Source organism: Labrus bergylta, chromosome 17, assembly GCF_963930695.1.
Source record: "Labrus bergylta chromosome 17, fLabBer1.1, whole genome shotgun sequence".
NCBI lineage: Eukaryota > Metazoa > Chordata > Actinopteri > Labriformes > Labridae > Labrus > Labrus bergylta.
In genome coordinates, this window is record NC_089211.1 from 5112782 (window position 1) to 5130491 (window position 17710).

The 17710-nt window shown below is 40.9% G+C and overlaps 2 protein-coding genes across 3 annotated transcripts in view; one reads left to right on the top strand and one right to left on the bottom strand.

Moving 5' to 3' along the window:
• On the top strand, positions 1-10828 carry c7b (complement component 7b). Its single transcript, XM_020636031.3, has 18 exons — positions 1-520; positions 2190-2251; positions 2471-2546; positions 3738-3879; positions 4086-4230; positions 4324-4462; positions 4847-4975; positions 5128-5371; positions 5979-6092; positions 6188-6354; positions 6929-7157; positions 7753-7924; positions 8191-8278; positions 8454-8586; positions 9039-9230; positions 9551-9647; positions 9752-9927; positions 10384-10828. Exons 1-18 carry the CDS (start codon positions 515-517, stop codon positions 10560-10562), a joined length of 2490 nt encoding a protein of 829 aa, XP_020491687.2. The 5' UTR covers positions 1-514; the 3' UTR covers positions 10563-10828.
• The window catches only part of c6.2 (complement component 6, duplicate 2), a 21150-nt gene continuing 14265 nt past the window's right edge, over positions 10826-17710 (bottom strand). For both annotated transcript variants that reach the window (XM_020636029.3, XM_020636028.3), the window contains 10 exons: positions 17503-17625; positions 17236-17402; positions 16911-17136; positions 15589-15757; positions 15173-15284; positions 13834-13966; positions 13505-13699; positions 12536-12623; positions 11832-12076; positions 10826-11477 (listed from right to left, as the gene is read on the bottom strand). In XM_020636029.3, coding sequence (XP_020491685.2) covers positions 11296-11477; positions 11832-12076; positions 12536-12623; positions 13505-13699; positions 13834-13966; positions 15173-15284; positions 15589-15757; positions 16911-17136; positions 17236-17402; positions 17503-17625 — 1640 coding nt within the window. In that variant the 3' untranslated portion in view covers positions 10826-11295. The remainder of the gene's footprint in view (positions 11478-11831; positions 12077-12535; positions 12624-13504; positions 13700-13833; positions 13967-15172; positions 15285-15588; positions 15758-16910; positions 17137-17235; positions 17403-17502; positions 17626-17710) is intronic.

The following is a 17710-nucleotide window of genomic DNA, read 5'->3' on the forward strand; positions in this document are numbered from 1 at the left end:
GAGGTATACTCTGTGTGTACAGAACAACAGGAATGCTTTATAATATGAGCCAAATAGGGATTTTTTTGCCCTTTGTCCAAACCATGCAGACTCAGCTCCTGATGGCAGGACAGCCAATTGTTACGCAACTGTTCCTGTTGCAATCCAATGAGAATGTTTCGAGTTTCATCACACTCCTGTAGACCTCAGCTCTCAAAGCAAACACAAAAATCACATTGTTACTGGAAATAAGATCACCGTGTTGTTGGAAAGAAAAGAGAGAAGCTAAAAGAGCAAAAGGAAACTGGACATGCTGGGGACTGCAGCTCTGAACAAAATCACTGGATCTCCCTTTTAGTGACCACTGTGTGTAATCCGTGAATCAGGGGTCCAGGTTTAATGGATGAGAGTTTCTTAAGTGTGGGAATTCCTGAACTGTGGGATCTGTTGAGTAATCTCCCGTCCTGCTGATTATATGACCCTGAATGTTTGAGAGCTGGACCAAACAAGAAGGCCGACCTCTGAGGAGCGCATCATGAAGGTACTGCAAACTCTATTTTCAAAGCTAGGATTCTGTTTTAATATTAATTGTTTTGGCTCTGTATAGACTTGTTATTTAACATACTTTTAAAAATAATAAGCGATCATTTTAATAATTGCGTCTGTTAAGTTGGTCAAAGTAATAGTAATAGATTATTTTATAAGCATGGCTATTAACACCCAGGTGTAAGAAGCCGTTAATGTTATTTACACTCACTGTAAAAAGCCAATGTGGCTATTAACACCTGGGTGTATAGAGAAAGACATATGGACACAGGTGTCCACAGCCAACCTGGCTATTTTCACCTCTGAGGAGTCAAAAATAAACCTGTGACCAGGACTAAACACCCCCTCTGAGAAGTTTCCCTTAAGGTCTTACTTTTACTCTTTTATATGACTTTTTGGTCCAAATGGTTAGGGGTTAGGTTAGGGTTCTGCCAACAGTAGATCTTTGCAACTGGAACTAAACTCCCTCCGTCAAAATTTAATACCAGCAAGCGTCATTAACAACCAGTGGATAATATTTGACACCGGAGCCTAAAATAGATCATTATGAGTAGTACTACAGCCCTGTGGCCAATGTTCAAATCTAAAAACAAATCTCAGCATGCAACCTTCCACAGTTGACGATGACTCAGGTTCTATTACAATTTTATTAAAATTAATTGTTTTGGGTTTTTTTCCAAAGAAAATGAATTGGCTGATTTTATGTAGAGTATAATACAGTCCATAAATGATTGAGACATGGTGATGAAAAGCATTGTGATGTCACCCATTGGTTTCTGAAGCAGAGTTTTGAAGCCTGATGATGATGGTCGCCATATTGGAAATGCTGTCTCAAACCAACTTTTGGTCAACCAAGAAAAAGCCAAAGAGTTGGAGCTGAGACAGGCCTTTAGCCTCCTAGCAGCAGCTACAGCATTTACGCCTGTCAGTCAGACCAGCCACGCCCCTAATTATGCATAAATCTTAACCTTAATATAATCTGATCAAAACGGAGGAGGAACAAAAAAAATCGCCCCCTGTAAAATGTGTGCCAAAAAAGACATGAGCTATTCAGGTTGTTTTTTCTAAACTAGGCTCTGAACATCATTCTGCTGTAAAATGCATTTTAACATGGGTGTTAATGTGACTTCTGGGAGTCTTGCAGCCAGCCTCAAGTGGACAGTCGAGGAACTGCAGTTTGTTGGATTTCTGCTTTGACATTTTTCAACATGGGATGTTGTCGCTTGAGCAACTGAATCTTTAGGACATTATTAAAAACAACCATGAGGGGGAGATTAAAGTAGCTTCTTTCAGGTCATAATGACAATTATTGATAATACATTTTGTCAAGGATACAATATTTTTTATTATCCTTTCATATCGATCCATCAATTGAGTGTAACACCAACTCTAGTTCACAACCTCCAAGAGGGAGGGGTACGCCTTTGTTATGTGGACAGTAAATCACAGGACTGAAAGAAAAACAACCATTTATGCTCATATGCACCTTTATCAATAAATCTATTCCCTTTTGGAGAAAGCCAGAGAATACAAAGAGAAACACAAAGCAGGCACATGGAAAGGATGCACACCTCACACAGAAAGATCCTAGTCAGCAGCCCTTTTTTCATTTTTTCTTATAGACTAAGGTTTATTTTACAGATGTCTTTCTTTTTTTTGCACAGCTGAATTTAGCTGCAAGACTGTCATCTTTGGCATTGTTGTCCGTCCTTCTGTCTTCAGCTAGGTAGGTGCACACAGCACACACAAACTTTCTTAATCTGCAGTGATTTGCTCTGCTTCATGTTACCTAAACTTAAGAGCTGGAAAGTGATCTTTTTAAAATTGTTGCCAAATAACTTTCTTTAGGCCTGTGCTTTGTTTATGTAATCTTTTTCTTCTGGTGTAATTTTAAAACAGATTCATATTAAATGATAATAATAATGTCACTAATCATTCCTCTCAGCTGTCAGCAGCCTGTAAACTGCAGATGGGGGCCTTATGGAGATTGGTCTGTGTGTGACGGCTGCTCCAGAACAAAGGTACTTCAGAGCACTGACCCTGTTATGATCATTCATAAAGAACTTTTTAAATCATATAAATAACATCTAAAGGCCTGATCACACCACTGATCGTCACAGTGAAATTAGTCTGTCTTCTCAATACATGTGGTACTAAATCTTGATGTTATATTGGTTACATCCAGAACTAGATGATGAACTTCAGTAGCTGGTTGCATGCTAATAGCTAGCTAAGACGTTTGTAGCATTCTAGGAAGACCATAAATCCAGATTTTAGCGAGACCGTTCTGTTTTCAAGATTTGACACTGATTAGTCTGTAAATATATTAGTCAGTCAATGTCGTTGCCAAGGCTGTTGCTGTTTAGAAAAACATCGCTAATGCACCACGAATCAAAGGTCAATACTGATTTGTCTGTAGATGTGTTAATCAATCTCAGGGATGCAGCTGTAGCTAGCCTAGCTTATCATACCAACAGGACTCGCTGCATAGTGATCGGTAGGTGAGCAGTCATGCCAAAAAGGAAGTCAGTGTTTTCCAAAAAGGTCCAGGAGAGTTACAGCTTCCTTCGAAAAGTACTAGGCAATGAATATACTGCCTTTTGCACACTGGAACATGTGGAAATGCCAACATACAAAGCCATATTAAAACAAGCACAAACGAAGGGTACAGGCTGGAAGTAGCACTGATGCAACCTACTTCAATGACGCAAATGCTAGTGACCAACTTAAACGGGTCTGCTCAGGAGGGCAGCCTTTGCCTACCACCTTGTGTGATAAGTGCATCTGTGGATCGATACATGTGGGTGTTTGCTGTGTCCTGATTTGGAGGTTTGAAAATATGGTCACCCTATGATAGACAGTTTATTTCAAACTTCCGACATTTTAAGTGTAGGTGGGACAACACCATACACACGATATATAGTCCATCAGATACTGTCTTGATATTTTAAAAGAAGGCTAGGCTGAGACTAAATGTTTTATCACATTTTGAATCAGTAAGTAACAAAATGTTTGACATTTTAAGATGAGCCTCTAGAATAAAAAATTCAGAAGTTCTAGTCTGCTGTTTTGTTGAAAGGTTGCAGTTCTGACTCGAAGCCAATAGAGTAAAAAATCAGCAAATGAATCCAGCCTCTGTGGATCTGTTTTGTTTGTTGTGGTATTTGTCTTGTGTTAAATAGAGGTCATGGTGACTTTGGTTTCGTCTCTAGGTGCGAACTCGCCATGTAGAGGTGTACGCCCAGTTTGGGGGTGTGCCATGTCCAGGAGAAGCCACAGAAACACATCCGTGTGTCCCGCTGAAAGGATGTCCCCTGGAAACAGGCTGTGGAGACAGGTTCCGCTGTACCTCTGGTTAGTTCAACATAAATGGAGGTTAACAGCGGTGCAATCCAGTTTTATTTATTCATTTAATTTGATAGTAGATTTCAGCTGAGTTTTTAACCCCTATGGTTAATTTTTTTAGCTTTAGTTTTTTTTTGCAGGGTTTCAGGAACTTGTGTTGATTGTCATCTTAACTCAGTTTTTTAAAATTGTATTATTATCTACTGTATATGCAGGTCAGTGTATCAGCAGGTCTCTGTTGTGTAATGGAGATCAGGACTGTGAGGATGGTTTGGATGAGAGAAACTGTGATGAGGACAGAAGCCACTACTCATGTGACATCGACAAAACACCTCCCAACTCTGACTTCACTGGCAGAGGGTGAGAAAGTACAACTTAAAATCTCCAGAAAATAAATACCTGATATCTTCTGGTGGTGGAGAACGTGTCAACATCTCGGGTCATGTTTTCCAGGTACGATGTGCTGACAGGTAAACTGAGAGCAGGTGTGATCAACACTCTGAGCTTCGGGGGGCAGTGCAGGAAGGTTTTCAGTGGAGACCATAAAGTATTTTATAGACTTCCTCAGAACATCCTCAGGTACAACTTTGAGGTGAGTCGTTAAACAAATGTTGTTGTTTTTTTTGATAGATAACTTATATTTTCTTAACCTTCTGTCTTCTCTTGACTGCGTTTTATCTTTTACCCTCTTGCTTTGTCTTTACATTGACTGAATCTTGATATATTTCCTGCTCTGTTTGGCCTCAGTTTCTGAGTTTATTGTTTGGCTTCCATCTCAGTATATCCTATTTTTGGTTTGTATCTCGAGGCACTTTAGACAGTTGACACAAAATGTGCTTATAAATAAAATTATTGCAAAAATTATAAAATCTTAAATTGTGCACTTTGAAACCAGTTACAGCGTGTAAGCTTAAATGTTATTATCAGCTCCTCCAATGAAACCACATTTTAAACATTTGATTTCCTTATTCTGCAGGTGACAGTTGAAAATGAAGAGAGCGATGAGTCCTATGAAAGCTCCTGGTCCTACATGCAGCACATCACAGCCAACGCTTTGGTTGGACACGACCGTCGCACTTTCCACAAGCAGCTCACTGACAACAAGGTAATAACAAAATACCTGGATCTGCTTGATGAACCACTGACCGATCAGCCTGATGTTGGTGTACTAAGCATCTGACACTTCTCAGCTTTAAAGGTCTCTTTTCACCAGCCTACGAGGAACATCATCCTAGTGTTTTTATTCCTATCCTCCAGGCTCACAGACTTTTAATCCTGAAGAATAAAGTGGAGCTGGCCCAGTTTCAGAACTCGGCCCCCGAGTATCTCACTCTGGCTGAAGGCTTCTGGAAGGCTGTATCCTTGCTGCCTCACACATACGACTACTCAGCCTACCGCCAGCTGCTGCAAATGTACGGCACACATTACCTTTCAGAGGGCTCGCTGGGAGGAGACTATCAGGCTCTGTTGGAGCTAGACCGTCAGGCACTTGAATCATCCAGTAAGAACTGTAGATGTAAAAAATGTTACCTTTAAGTACACAGATGATTCAGCACACAGCACACAAACCATACCATACCATACCAAACCATACCATGCCATGCCATGCCATGCCATGCCATGCCATGCCATGCCATGCCATACCAATCCATACCATACCAAACCATACCATACCATACTATACCATACCATACCATACCATACCATACCATGCCATGCCATGCCATGCCATGCCATACCAATCCATACCATACCATGCCATACCATACCATGCCATGCCATACCATGCCATGCCATGCCATGCCATGCCATGCCATGCCATGCCATGCCATGCCATACCAATCCATACCATACCATACCATACCATACCATACCATACCATGCCATGCCATGCCATGCCATACCAATCCATACCATACCATACCATACCATGCCATGCCATACCATATCATGCCATGCCATGCCATGCCATACCATACATGGTGTGCTTAATGCTAGAATAATCTCCTAAGAGTTTGAATAAGGTGGTTTATGTGCTGGTATTTGGCGCCTGTGGGCTGAGAATCAGAGCAGTTTTGTTCATCACTTGCTCCTGTCTTATTTAAAAGGTACAACAAATATAGAATACCAGAGGTGTTGGAGAAAAGTGAAACGCCGTTTCTTCAGGAAGAAAGTAAAAACTGTCTGTGAAAAACTGACCAAAGCCTTTGCATCCAGCCACGGTGGGTCAAAACGTTCTTATTTCAGAGTGTCTCTGGTCTATGAATATAGTCCGTTTTTGTCTGTCTCTAGCCTGACCACTGCCATGTGTCTACAGGACACAGCAACAACAAAATGCCCATTAAGGTCAACGTGTTTGGAGGAGACCCGTCCTTCATTGCTGCTCTGAGTCTTCTGGATCTGGAGAACCCAGAAGCTAATGGAGAGATCTACGAGAACTGGGCGTCGTCTGTCAAAGACTTCCCTGGAGTCGTAGACCAGAAGGTGAGAGGGACCAGGTTATGACTGCCTCTACAGTCAAGTTTCACTATCCCCTTGCTAACACCAGCTCCTCTTACTTAAAACAGCTGAATTACATTTTAATGCAATATAACTTTTTCATTGAAACATTAAGCTCCAGTTAAAAAAGCTTTCTAAAAGCTCTCCTGATGTCCGAGGCCAGTGGTTCCCAAAGGGGGGGGTCGTCTAATTAAATTAAATTATTTTGTTTGTAAATGGACCATGTCATTTCTATACATGGAAATTAATTTTGCTCTTTAATGTTACCAGTGTTTGGATAGGCCTTTTAGTGAATGTGTGTGTGGCTGTGCGCTACGTTATATACATTATCCTACTTCAGGGACAGTGGGGATCTCCAGTTTCGGGAACAATATTTTGGGGGTCACAAGCTGAAACAATTGAGAACCCTGTCCTAGGCCACAAAATGATTCTTCTTATCGTGTCAATATGTAAAGCAAAAGTCTTATGTTTGGTTGCTTATGATAAAAAGGCATAAATAAAAAATGTCTTTTGTGCTTTTCTCTATATTCACACTTAACAACATAAATGTATTTTTCAGCTGCGCCCTCTGTACGAGCTGGTGAAGGAGGTGCAGTGTGCAGGTTTAAAGAAGCTCCACCTGAAAAGAGCCACAGAGGAGTACCTGGCGGAGGAGCATCCCTGTCACTGCAGGCCCTGCCAGAACAACGGGCAGCCTCTGCTGACCGGCACAGAGTGTCGCTGTGTCTGCCGGCCGGAAACGACAGGACAAGCGTGTGAGAGGGGAGCTGTGATCGGAGAACAACCAGGTCAGCAAAACAAACACTCAGAGGGAACCATGAATGTTCCTTCCTATCTCTACCTTAATATTTTCCATTTAAAATGTGTCAACAAAAGGTTCATCCTTAAAGATAGTTTATATTTAGAACTTTAGAGTACAAGTGATAGTCGTCTTTCAAAATTCAACAACATTTTTAAAGGGGGTAAAAATAGTGTGGTATTTTGTTTTTCAAATTGCATGATTAATCAAGATTCAGTCAGGTTTAAATCAAGCAGCAACTTCCGGTGTTGAATAGTTAAGCCAATGTGGAAATCCTGCAAAATCCTGCAGTTGAGGCTGGCTGCAGAAGCACCGGAAGTCACATATACACCCCGTTCAAAAAAGTTGTTTTTAAAGCAGAAATTAACATGTTTACAGCCTGGTTCAAAAAGTAAATACAGTAGGTCTGATTAGCTCATGTTTTTATCGGCACACACTGTCAGTGGATGAATGTTTTCCTCGTCTGTTTTGATTTTATGAAGGATAAGCATTCATCACAATAAGGCACGTAGCTGACCTGATTGATAGATTACCTCACATCGAAGACCAAATAGAAAATAGGATATCTCCCTTTTCTCCTTCAGGGGTGATCCATGGCAGCTGGAGCTGCTGGTCCTCCTGGGGACCCTGCTCTGGAGGTCAGAGATCAAGGACCAGAAGTTGCAACAACCCCGCCCCCAGCAGAGGAGGTCACTACTGCTCCGGACTGCAGGCGGAGCAGAAGCCTTGTGAGGACGGAGAAATCGAGTACTTAAAGTAAAGACGCACACACACAAACTTTTTGAACATTTGGTGTGGAGACAGAGATCCACCCAAGACTTATCATATCAAAAACCAAGACTTAAAATGTTATCGTTTAGTATGGAAGCTTTATGACTGAAAGTCTAATCAAAACCATCAACCACACATGTTATTAATCATTATTTGTATCTTGGGAGTCACAGATATGAAATATCAGACACCAATATTCAAGTTGTCTCGTTGTCTGTTTTTTTTTGTGTGTCTTTGTTGTTTGTGTGCAGGGTGATGGAGCCCCAGTGCTTTAGTCTCTCGGTGCCTCCACCAAAAATATGTGGGCCGCCTCCAAACCTCAGGAATGGATTTATTCAGGTGCGTTTGCACGGTCAATGCTATATTTGCATTCCAGTAAACTAAAAAGTACAGTACCAGATTAAAATTCAGTGGTAAACTTGGAGCTCTTTAAATTAAAAGTCTGTAATTAATTCTGGATGTTTTGAATGGTTTTTAGTTTTTATTTTAGCCCAGCTGCTGTTTGTTTTTTTAGAATCCCAGAGATTTTTACCTGATTGGGAACACAGTGGAGTACTCCTGCATAGACAATCATTACCTCAGTGGAGACGCTGTAGCTGAATGCACTGAAAACCAGAAATGGAGGACAGGAGAGATGGTTTGTAAAAGTACGTTTGACTTGACTTGAAGTGAAGTTGATGGTTCTAAAATTGTGATTCTCTCTTGGGGTCATTTGGGGAGTTCCTGAGGGTCCCCAACACATTATTGTTCATTAACTTTCTTTAGAAACAAAGCTAGCCAGTTGTCCTGCTTTCCAGTGACATCTAAAAGCAAAGATAATTTCATATGGGGGACCGTGGGACACAATCCTATCTTAAAGGGGCATCTGGTTTCATTTGTATTGGCTAGAAATCCTTGGACTTTGTTCCCAAGCAGGCTATATCAGGAACAATTGTTGACTCCAAATGACTGCCACCTCTGATGTTTTTTAATGCAGATGTTGCTCCAGGCACAGATTTTATATTCATCAAGCTTCAGGTTTTTGTTGTCTATCAATTTCAATGTACAGTATTCAAATTTTCCTCATTTCCACTTAAAACACTTTTTTTTCTTGTCCCAGGTTCAACATGTGAGATTCCAACACTCAACAGGGAAGTTTTGACCACACCCACCAAAGCGGCCTATCAGATTGGAGACAGAGTGTCCCTGTCATGTCCTGCAGGATCACTGCTGGAAGGAGAGGTGTCAGAGATCATGTGCAGTCCCAGTCTGCTGTGGTCTCCCTCTCCAGCTGACGTGCTTTGTAAAGCTGGTACAGTACAGTTATCCCTTTACCCTGTCATACACATATTGAGGTGACACTTTACAATAAGGTACACACATTTTGCATAGTTAGAGGGAAACGAATGGGAAACAAACCACTAGGTAGCCACTAAGTTATGGGTAGATAGTGAGTACTTCCTCATCACATGATCTAGAGTAGCTAATGATTAATTAGTGGGAAATGAATGGGGTACCAACTACCAGGGTACCCCTTTCATAAACATATTGATAAAGAAATACGACCATTCGGGTTTCAGTGTTATGTGAAGCATACGAACACTTATCCTGCTTTCTACATTGTCATTTCAGTCCCCACAGCTCCACCTGCTGCATCTGGCCTGAAGTGTAAACTGTGGGAGACAGTAGGAGAAAATGAGTGTGTGTGCAAAATGCCATTTCAGTGCACGTGAGTAGGAGTGTAGTCCATTATTTCACACAGGGAAATACAAAATGTTTTCAATTACAAAAAAGTTAAATTATTGTATTTCTTTATAATTTGTCTTTATTTAGGACTTCCCTGCTGTTGTGTGCCAAACTCAGCTCAAGTCAAACCCGTCTGCTCGGTGTGTGTCAGCTGGGAGCTCTGCAGTGTATGGGGCGGAGCTTCACGTTGGTCAGTGACAGCGAATGTAACTGGCCAGAGGAGACGTCCTGCACGGACTGCAAACCAGGGACAGTCTGTCAGGGTGAGTCTGATGTGCCTCCTGAGAAATAAATCTACAACAACTCTGTACAAATCATCGCTGCAGAGTGCAATGTCACAGTTGTTTCTGGTTTTTCAAAAACATCTCTCCTTAACAAAAAGGTCCATCCATATTGTGATCCTTCTAAAATGATGTCAAAACACTAAAATAATAACCCATGGTCCATAAATGGCAAACAGTTACACAAAGTGAGTGTACTTTGTCTAAACTGGCACAAAATATTTTGTTGCAGCCGCTACAAGCTGTGTTATGGCTGAAGGCTGATGCAAACAACTATTGTAGTGTCATTCCTTAAACAGTTTGTAGAGTCATATTTCTAAACATTTGTCAAGAAAATAAGGCCTAATTATTGTAAATACACAAACCCCCCCTTTAGTATTTAAATATGAGCATGTGTGCGACTGCATCACTTCCTATAATATTTTTTTTCAATCCTAGAATCAACTGGAAAGTGTGTGTGCCTGAACGCCTCAGAGTGCCCCAAAGACTCCGCCCCCCTGTGCATCAGCTCAGGTGATGGGAGTGCTGCCATGACGATAACTGAATGCGAGGCGGGAGCCAGAAGGTGTTCTGGGGAGCAGCTCAATGTCATCAGTATTGAGGCTTGTCCAGAATAAAGAAGCCTCTCTCTTCTTCCCTCACACTGTACATAAAGCTGGAACTTTTCTCTTCTCAATAACCAGACTGTAAATAACAAACAATATTTTTTCCGACACTTGAATTGTGTGACTATGTTTCTCTCCTCTTCTTTAGTTTATTCTTTATTTATCATAGATGATTGAAGCCATTTGAATTTAATATATTGTAAACGTGCTGTAGCTTAAATTTTAACCAGTAAGCAAAATGAGAAGAACTAATTGAATAAAATATAACCAAGAGACAATGTTTTTCTTTTTTTATTACATGTGTATCACATCAGAATCTTAATTGTACTTTACTGTACCCTTAAGTGGCAGTGTGCAGTGTGTCTGCCAAACCCTGGTGCTTTTTATTTTGAAAAGAGCAGCACTTCCAAGAGAAATGTTGTAATATTCAGAAAAGGTTTTGAGACGGTCTCGGTTACTTCTCATCTGTGGTCTCATGCTGCCACCTGGCTGTTTTTAGAGGCTCTGAGCGTTTCCAAGTAAATCCAAAACCAGTTTAAGCCCAGTGACGGACTGTCTTGTAGTTGTATGGACCCCTGTTTGTAGTTTTTACTAATATGTCATTTCGTTTCTAAATTGGCCCTTTTAGTTTACAGTGAAATGTAAAAACAGCTGTAATTCTGTGAAGTTATTTGTAACTATGTGGTTATTTTCAGTTTTATGCTACAGTTCTTGAGTGTAACAGAATAGGGAAGCTTTGCTGGGATCATATGGACTCACAACTGCCCTCCTGAAGCACCTCAAACTGATAGCTGACACATTTGAGGGCGGCCATCGAACAGAGATCCAGGCTGCGAGTCCTCTGAGTCCTAGTCAGCTTCACACAGAACATGGGCCCTTCACTGCTGGGACAGTCCCGAGCCGCTCTGCACTCACACTTCTTGGATGCTGAGGAAAGAAGAAAGTTACTGTTACTGGAAAATACTCTGAAAAAATATGTAAAGTCTTCAAATATCAAACCTTATTTGTCTTCATCACATTGCCTGATGAAGTTTTTAACACATATTATATTTTGAATAAGAGTGGTGAATTAATCTTTTAGGGAAATTAGTTAATTACCACATATCTGTTGGTAAAATAAAAGGCTACAGCAGGAGCTTATCCTGGCACTGGTTGACCTTAAATGTCCATGGATTAACTTGATACTCAAAGCTGGGCTCTCATTCAGTTTGCAAACTTGCATACGTTGATTTAAATCATATCATGGGGCCCGGCCATTTCTGCAGGCGACCCTGAACACACCTGAGCAGGTCTCCCATTCGTAACAGGTGTCCAGACCGCAGGGCTCCTTCACTGAGCTCTTGACGGACATTTTGGCTCTGAACTTGACCCACTCCAGTTTGGTGGAGTCGACCGCATCACACGAGCCATCGCTTATGTAGAAAAGCGGATCACCGTGGCAACGACCAGCGTGGTAGGAACAGAGAGACATCAAGACCTGGACACCGACAACTTCATTCAGGACACAGAGACTCGGGGGCTGTGAACTACACACACACACACACACACACACACACACACACACACACACACACACACACACACACACACACACACACACACACACACACACACACACAGATACACACACACATGCACAAATACACACACACACACACACACACAGATACAGATACACACACACACGCACAAATACACACACACACACACACACACACACACACACACACACACACACACACACACACACACACACACACACACACACACACACACAGATACAGATACACACACACACACGCACAAATACACACACACACACACACACACACACACACACACACACACACACAGTTGTTACATTTCAGAGAGAAGGTGCAGGACTTTGGTAGCCTACTTTTATTATTATTAATTCTAGTAACAATTACCTTTTAGTGAAGTTACATAATAAAGAATCATTTATTAAATATTAAATAAACACTTACAGGCAGCTTTCCCGTTGGATACAGACACATTGAGAGCCCTGATGTTTCTCTCCTGGACCACACTGACCATCAGGAACATACGGTTCCTCTAATGAAAACAGACAAACAACAGAATCTTACTGTCTACTTTCGTTAATGGATTTTGTCCTGTATATGTGTCAATAGTGTTTAACTCTCTCTCTGCTTTCTTTAAACAGTCAAATGTATGACAGGCTGATAAAGTCTGCTGTGAATGTAAAATAAGTTTGTGATGAGAGTGTACTGTTGATCCTCTGATGCCTAACCCCGCCTAAATGTAATATTATCTCCTCACAGGAACTTTAACATGCAAACTCTCTGAATCAGTTGCAGCCTCTGAATGAGACACAAACAAACCTGGGAGCTTGAAAAAGCAAATGTGCGCATTGCGTTTTAAATGCTGTTATATTTAGCTCCAAAAGATGCATAATACATAACAAATGATAAACATCAGCAGGTATTAAGTTTGTGCTCTAATGTATGTCTGAATGAAGAACATGGTTGAGGTTTTTGAAGTGTAATTTGACCTGCAGGCTGATGATTGGTGTCACCCTGCCATCTCTAGAAGAGATTTATAGTGCTAGACTCATGTCCCGGGCCCTCAGCATTACCAGGGACCCCGTGGAACATCCTGCTGCCAGTCTTTTTGTTCCTCTTCCCTCAGGTAGACGGTATCACTCTATTAAATGCACTTTGTCCCGTCATGCAAATAGTCTCTCCCTGTGAAACTTGTATGATTCTCTGGTATGTTTCTCATGTGTCCTTCCTGTCTCTGTTTTTCTTCTTCTTTTTATTTATATTGCTTGTTTTTTTAAACTTACTGTCCTGTGTCTTCGTCCAATTGTACTGTCTACCTCTTGCACATGTTTTCCAATGTGGTTTTTATGCTGCAAACGGCAACTAACTGAACTGAACTGAGATGTGAGACTTAAAACTATGAATCATCTGTACCGTCAGCGCAGCGTAGCTCTGCAGGTAATGGAGGCTCCCACGTGAAACTGCTGCTGCATTTGAAGGAGCCTGATGGCACCGGCAACAGGCCGGGCTCGTTGCAGTTCAAACCCACCACTTCCCCGATTCTGTACTCGTCCTTGCTGGGGTACAGCATCATGTCATCAGGGATCTCAAGAGGCAGGCACAGCTGCCCTAAAAATTCAAAAAGGACAACATTTTAATAAAGAAGATATCAGGAGAAAGAAATCCTGACAGTTACCTGTGGTAGTGGAGAATGACTGAGTCGTTCAGTGTTCACTTAGTAAAAATAAATAACACAAACTCACTTCTGCAGCTTCCCATTGGTTGACTCCACGTCCCGTCAGGAAGACAGTTGATGAACTGAAAACCCTCCAGTTCAAATCCAGTGAAGCACTGAAACTCCTCATCCTCTCCAAATGCATAATACTGCTTCGCTTTCTGAGGAGGAAGAAGGAAGAATAGAAAACTTCTTTCAGTTACATTTCATTTGACCTGTAACCCTTGTGCTCCATTTTTACAATTTATAATCGACTTATTGATGAGGAGAACTTTTAAGAGGCTTTAGAGTTTCTAAAGCAACAAAAATTACTTTTATTGTTGTAAATAAACATGAGCAAATAAATATAGCCTAAAAGGAACAGCAAGGAAGGACTCTCACACAGGGGAAAAAAAGGAGAACAGACGGGAGTCTCGATTGAGAATATTCTTATCGATTCATAGTTGGGCACAACGGACCAAGGTTATTTATAAAGACGTTTAAGCCCATCTTGGACTCTCTTCAGTGCAAAGTGAGTTGGCATGGTGAGTCTCTGGCTGTATCCGAATTGCCAAGTACCTACTCAATCTGTCAGTAGACAGTACCTACTATCCGTGCTGTATACTGTTAGTACCTACTATTCAGTATGCACACACAGTAGGCAGATATTTGTTCCTACTTCTTCTGATTCATTCAGTATGGAAGTGACGTCATTTATGTTACCTGAACCGGCCGCATCCACCCGTTTTTTTTTGTTTTTTTTGTTTAGCTTTATTCAAGAAGAGTAATGCGCATATACAGTCAGGTAAACAAAAAACAATATCACAATGTAAATCAAGTAAAAGACAGATTAAATAACTAAATAACATCCAGTAGCCTACATAAAGAAAAGTACAAATGAAAGACAGTAATATACAGAATATAAAATAAACCAATAAAGACGCATTTAAATAGTTAAATCATTATTTAAATAGAGGGGGAAAGGTTTTATAATAATGTATACATTTGTTATATTTTCTGTTGTTAATTTAAAGTAGTGATTTCAGTTCAGACTTTAACTCTAGATTAAAAATTGATTCAATTTTTCTCCTTAGTGAGACTAAGATCAAAGTTTCTTCCTCACTCTGGAGATTGGTCCTTCAGTAAATCGCGCCTAAGCTTGGACTCCTTGCTATACTTTCTTTTAGCTAAATTAGGCGCTCTCTCTGTTTGTGAATACAGGCCAGGCTTCCAGTGAATTAGTTACATAACTTCTGTTCATATCCTTTTTAAGCTATTGCTTTTTGTTTTTAATGTCTTATATATGCAATCTAACTAAATGTAATGTATATGAGTGTAATGTAACAGTGCAGTTGAGTCACTAGCTACAGTCAGCAGAGACTTTTTACCCTGAGGAAGCTGTTCTCAGGTCTCTGCGGCCTCAAACAGCCCTGCACGCCTGGAGGCAGCTCGTCCCTCCAGCCCACAGTGAAGTCGTCGTCATTGTCACAGGTCTCCCGTCTGGACACAAAACATGAACCTTTAGAACATTCAGTGAATGCAACGTTATACAATAATGCATGAAGACAAATTAAGACCAATAGATTTCATATAACGTGAAGTTAAAATATCTGTAGTAGCAGCAATGCACCAGCAGCCCATCATATCAATTATAAAAACAGACATTTAATTTAAATGGTGAGAAAACAGACAATGAATTTGAAGAACAGGAAGTGTTTAGTGAAATATATTTCCTACATTTATTCTGTAAAAGCATGAAATCTGTCCAAAATGTGATTTTTCATGACTGAAGAAGAGGTCGTACTTTTCAAATATGGAGATGTGACACGGGTCCTCCTGTCTGTCAGGACCTGTGCAGGCTTTCCCTCCTCCGAGGGGAGCGGGGTTATCACACCTCCTTGTTCGACGTCTCTTCATTGTAGCTCCACAGTTACTCCACGGCCCCCAACAGCTCCAGTAACCATCCACTCCCTCTGTGGAGATTACACAAACAACCTCAAAACCAATATGAACTATTCAAACCTGCGTAATATGAGGATGTACTCTAGTGTGGTTTTACATCTTCTTACTGTATACTATAGTATGAAGTACTGCTAGCAGCCTCTACAGGCTACAAGCTGCAGACAAAATGTGTTTGACGGACAAAACTTATTCTGATTTCAAGTGTTTGTAACCAGTGACTGGAGTATAAAATGGAAGAAAATGCCTTTAGGGTCAATAAAATCAAAGAGTTCTCCCTGTATAAAGAATGAAAGAGATAAATACACTTGAAAAAAAAATCAAGTCTGAAGGAGTCATGTCATGTGGATATTTTGCAAATGTGAAAAATCTTAAAATGAAATGTCTAGATTAGAGTGCATTAAAGTTTTCAGCCATCATTTATGATCCCCTGAGGATGTACAGTGATGACTTTGATCATCTCTAGAGGTGCAGTCAAGTAAAAAGAAAAACTGTAAGATTGATTCCATTTTAAGTTTTCAGGCAGTCATTTCCCTCGTCATGCCAAGAAGAGTCAAACATTCACAGTTTTCTTTAAGTTAGCAAGTAGTTTTGTTAACTCTGAAAGTGTTTTTTATATGCTACTACTCTTTTGACTTTTAGAAAGTCTCCATAGCATCAATAGCTGAGGCTTTGGTAATACAGTGCAAACCCTAGAGATGGAAAAATAATTTAGAAAAAGTGAAGTGAGATCAATTTAAGCTCACTGCAAAATGTTTTAACATTGTTGAATACCAGAGGACTCTGGAGAAGCCTAAGGAGACCACTTAACCACGCTTTAACTTTGATTCCTTCCATCACACATCAATAGTTTCCTCATGTCTTTACACGAACATTAAGCACACTGCAGTCCGCATAGGGCTGGAAAATACATCAAGTCACATCAGGTTTTGATGTGTGGTGAATGTTCCAAAGTGTTTGTTGTATTTTGGCCACAAGAGTACATCACCACCATCTCAAAAACGTAGTTATTTAGTTCTATTTATATATTTATTATTATAAATGTGATGTATTGCTTGTTTTTCAAAGTTAAAAAATCAAGGACTAATCGTGTTATAAATCATGATCTCAATATCAATCAAAAATAATCGTGATCATGATTTATGACTCATTAAAGTCCTGCTGTACCTGAGCTGTAGTCGGGAGCTCTTCTCTCACAGTTTGTGCCAAAAGTGCCCGTTTGGCAAACACACTTGCACTCTGTGCCGAAGAGAACCGGCCTGCCGTTGTTCGGACAGGGGGCGCACTTGCAGGTATCGAACTCCTCCAGGTACTGCAGCAGGGCCTTCCTCAAGTGTCTCCTCTTTGTGACAGCACACGGGATCCCCCGAACCAGATCTATGATGGGAAGCAGCTGGACAGACACACAAACTCTCAAACACCTGATCAGCTGTCATGATCATAATGTTTTTTTCCTTCTTTCCTTTTGAATGTATTTGTTGTTTGATCACACCTTGTATTCGACCACAGCAGGGTTGTCAAGCACAGATTTGGCCCAGTTTTTGTATGAGGTTTTGTCAGGAGTAGGTCCCTCTCTTTCCCAGGCCAGAGCGGCCGCCTCTCTGGTTCGACCTCCTTTGACCATGGAGAAAGACTTTTCTGCTGACTGAACGTACGAGCCTGGAACAAAGAAATGTGTGACCAATGAATAAAAACTGTGAAAGGGCAAGTGACAGAATGATAATAAAATCTTCACAGAAGAAACAGAACCAGAGGAAACCTTGATATTTCTGTGTCATCCTGTTGTCGGTGCATCGGGTTACACTGGAGTATTGTGTGTAGAGGATGACGGTCCAGGCGACCTCTTTACCCAGGCAGCTTTTGATGTTCTCTTCAGTTTCACCTGACACAGTGGAAGAGTGGAGCACAAAACGATGAAAGAAAGGAACTGACAGCAAACATCTGTGACTCAATGAAAATGCACTCGT